General features: G+C 45.8%; 1 protein-coding gene across 2 annotated transcripts in view; it reads right to left on the bottom strand.

The window, feature by feature from the left end:
- Nucleotides 1–214: 214 nt before the first annotated feature.
- LOC107091215 (fibroblast growth factor receptor homolog 1-like) overlaps nt 215–3,475 on the bottom strand; it is an 8,964-nt gene continuing 5,703 nt past the window's right edge. For both annotated transcript variants that reach the window (XM_015385008.1, XM_015385009.1), the window contains exon 3: nt 215–666. In XM_015385008.1, the coding sequence (XP_015240494.1) occupies nt 563–666 (104 nt within the window). In that variant the 3' untranslated portion in view covers nt 215–562. The remainder of the gene's footprint in view (nt 667–3,475) is intronic.

The following is a 3,475-nucleotide window of genomic DNA, read 5'->3' as shown; positions in this document are numbered from 1 at the left end:
ATCGTCCTTCCAGCGGGTCCTGGTCCTTCCACCAGGCCTCCTCCCAATGGGACATGTCTGGGACACCTCCTGAGGGAGGCGACCAGGAGGCATCAGGTACAGATACCCGAGCCTCCTCAGCTGGCTCCTTTAGACGTGGAGGAGCTGTGACTTTACTCTGAGCTCCTCCCGGGTAACTGAGCTCCTCACCCCATCTGGAAGGGTGCGACCAAACACCCTGCCAAGGAAACTCAGTTTGGCCGCTCGTATTCGCCATCTTGTCCTTTGGGTCGTTTCCCAGATCTCATGCTTATAGGTGAGGGTGAGAACGTAGATCCATCGGTAAATCCAGAGCTTTCTTGCCAGAGATTAAAAAAACAGTTTCTGTCCCAGTTTAACAGCCATAATCTTTAACCAGATTGCTAATCAGCTGATGAAGGGACTGTCCTGACATGAAGTTGAACCATAAAAACCTTCTAAGCTGATTTAAATCCAGTTAGCCATCAATCTAACACGAAGCACAGAGGTAACTTTTTAAAGGTTAGTAAAACCTGTTGACATCCGCCATCCTGACGGGTTCTGCTTACATTTCAGCTCTGCATCCTTCAGGGTTGGTGTTCTTATGACCCATGCAGATGTGGAAGACCACCTCCTCTGATGTCTCCAGGTTTGGGTACGGTAACGTTCCTGGAAATTAAACATCTTCATGAGCTGAACAAACTTAGGAACAGTTTCATTTTCTGCTGATCGATCATATTGATGATCAAATGTCACACTTTATTTAATTAGTTCAAAACACGGATGATTCTCTAAACTCCCTCTGGGATCCGTTTCATGAAGCAGGATTAACAAACTCAGATTTAAATCCTCATCTCTAAATTGATCCAGCCTAAAGTCGGGAACTCTGAGTGTTCGGTTTCACAACGGCTGCTATCAATTAGTTCAATTAGTTTTAACCAGGTCCACTCAGAACTAAACGTGCACAACAAGGAGGAAAGCCATTATCAGTGGAGCACCGATTCAATGAGTCACCATGACGACAGNGTAGTTCCCATTGATTTAGCTTGGAAAGCGGGGAGAATGGCGCTAGGCTTACCGCACCGTGACGTCACTGCTGGAAGATGGCAGGAGGGAGGGGCTACTGTGTTTTGGCAAAAATGGCCGCTCCCAGACTCAGTGATCGAGATGAAAATTATTGCTTTTATTTTTTTACTGATTAACGCTAAATTCATTAAATAACTGCGAATATATTAGTCTTAGGTATAAATAATGATCCATTGGTTATTCTTTGCCGACCAGACTTGTCTTTTAAATAGACATGCATCATGTGCTGCAAAAAGAAAAGTCTAATAAACACCAGAAACGTTAAAATGTTGCTTTAATGAAATTAACAATATATTAACAAGTTTAGGAAAATACAGGAAACAGAAGGTTAGGACTCAACAAAGCGCTCAAACTAAAAGGTTTTCTTCAGAGATTAAATTCTCCAGCTTTGGTAAAATTTAAGCCCCATGTTCTTCTTTCAAGGAGACGCTCCCTCGAAGACTTTTAGCTTCATGATAGTCGGCCTCTCTCACCAGACTCTGTGGACTGTCCACATCTACGTAGTCCTGCAAAAAACAGAAAGCATCCAGTCCATCAGAACAAGCATAGAATCTGCAGACTGGGAGCAGAAGCTGGTTTGGTTCATTTTTAATGGTTGATTTTAAACAGAGCAGGCGGCTGCTTACAGCATCGTTCTCCATGATGTTCTCCAGCATGGACACGATTTCCTTGAAGGAGGGTCTGAGGGTGTGAGGCTCCTGCCAGCAGTCACGCATAATGTGAAGCCTGTAAAAAGTCAAGCACACTTTATTCTCTTATTTTCATGTTTCCGCTGTCAGGAACTGTTCTCATGTTTTAGAGCAGAAACAGTTTCTAAGTGCAGCAAGTATTACTCCAACATTATATCTATAACAAACGTTGGATAAGGAACCTACTGGTGAAGGTTCTCAGTCATCCAGGTCATAGTCAGTCCAAAACAGCTAAAAATAAATCCACTGGACTTTGTTTACAAGTTTGAAGACATTTCTCTTCCATCCAGGAAGCTTTTTAAATTCAAATGTCAGAAATAACATTTAATTCCAGGTTTTTTATAGTAGCCAAACAAAGCCTTGTTTTATGCAGGAGCGGATTTCTCCTCATAGCGTCTGCATTTCTAGCCAGCTGATCCGACTGATGAGGAATAAACCAGTTTGTAGGTTGTTCTTCCTCCACCTGTTTCCTCTGGATGTTTGGGACACCTGGTAGATCCTGTCTGTGACATAGCTCTCTCTCTCCACAGTGAGCCCGCCCTGTTTNTTCTTCCTCCACCTGTTTCCTCTGGATGTTTGGGACACCTGGTAGATCCTGTCTGTGACATAGCTCTCTCTCTCCACAGTGAGCCCGCCCTGTTTGCATGAGGATAGCTTTGGCGTCCCCGTTAGAACCACACAGATCCTACTGTGGCTCTCAGCCTTTCAAATATTTCTCCTTTTGCTGCACAATCCATCAGAAAGGTGGTTGATCAATGGAAATAACTCTGCAGCAGCCTCTGCTGGTGGCTGGACTTCCAGCCGACCTTCAGGTCATCCTTCAGCCTTTCTATTCTCCTTTCGCTTACATGTCATAACAAACGGAGGCATTTGATGGCAGAGCAAGCTCTGCACCGGTGGATTACAGTGAAGAAAGGACAGTCCTGGTGCAGCTTGGTGGAAAAGCAGAGCTGAGGAATCACTGTTAGCTGAAAATATTCACCCAGTTAAGACCATTATGATTATAAACTAAAGATTATCTCTTCTTTAGAGGTCAGCTTTGTTACAATCCATCCACTTTCTTCCTCTTTATCTGGCGCCGGGTCGCAGAGGCAGAGATGCCCAGACTTCCTGATTCACACACACCTCCTCCAGCTGCTCCCTGAGGCGACACCAGGTCAGCTCAGAGACATCGTCCCTCCAGCGGGTCCTGGTCCTTCCACCAGGCCTCCTCCCAATGGGACATGTCTGGGACACCACCTGAGGGAGGCGACCAGGAGGCATCAGGTACAGATACCCGAGCCTCCCCAGCTGGCTCCTTTAGACGTGGAGGAGCTGCGACTTTACTCTGAGCTCCCGGGTAACTGAGCTCCTCACCCCATCTGGAAGGGTGCGACCAAACTCAGTTTGGCCGCTTGTATTCGCCATCTTGTCCTTTGGGTCGTTTCCCAGATCTCATGCTTATAGGTGAGGGTGGGAACGTAGATCCATCGGTAAATCCAGAGCTTTCAACCAAAGATAAAAAAAAACTGTATCTGTCGAAGTTTAACTAGCCTGGGTGCCATTCCGAACTTAGTCCCGCCCACAAGGTTTGAGTTCGGGGAAGTTCGGTCTGGCTTTGCTCCATAGTAGCGCGAGTATTATCGCCCACTGTCAGGCGATCCAATCAAATTGTCAGGGCGGGCTTTATACTATGATGGACAGATGACCAACAGTAACGTAAT

The sequence above is a fragment of the Cyprinodon variegatus genome, unplaced genomic scaffold (assembly GCF_000732505.1).
Source record: "Cyprinodon variegatus isolate N-32 unplaced genomic scaffold, C_variegatus-1.0 Scaffold329, whole genome shotgun sequence".
Taxonomy (NCBI): domain Eukaryota; kingdom Metazoa; phylum Chordata; class Actinopteri; order Cyprinodontiformes; family Cyprinodontidae; genus Cyprinodon; species Cyprinodon variegatus.
This window is presented reverse-complemented; position numbering and strand designations above follow the sequence as displayed.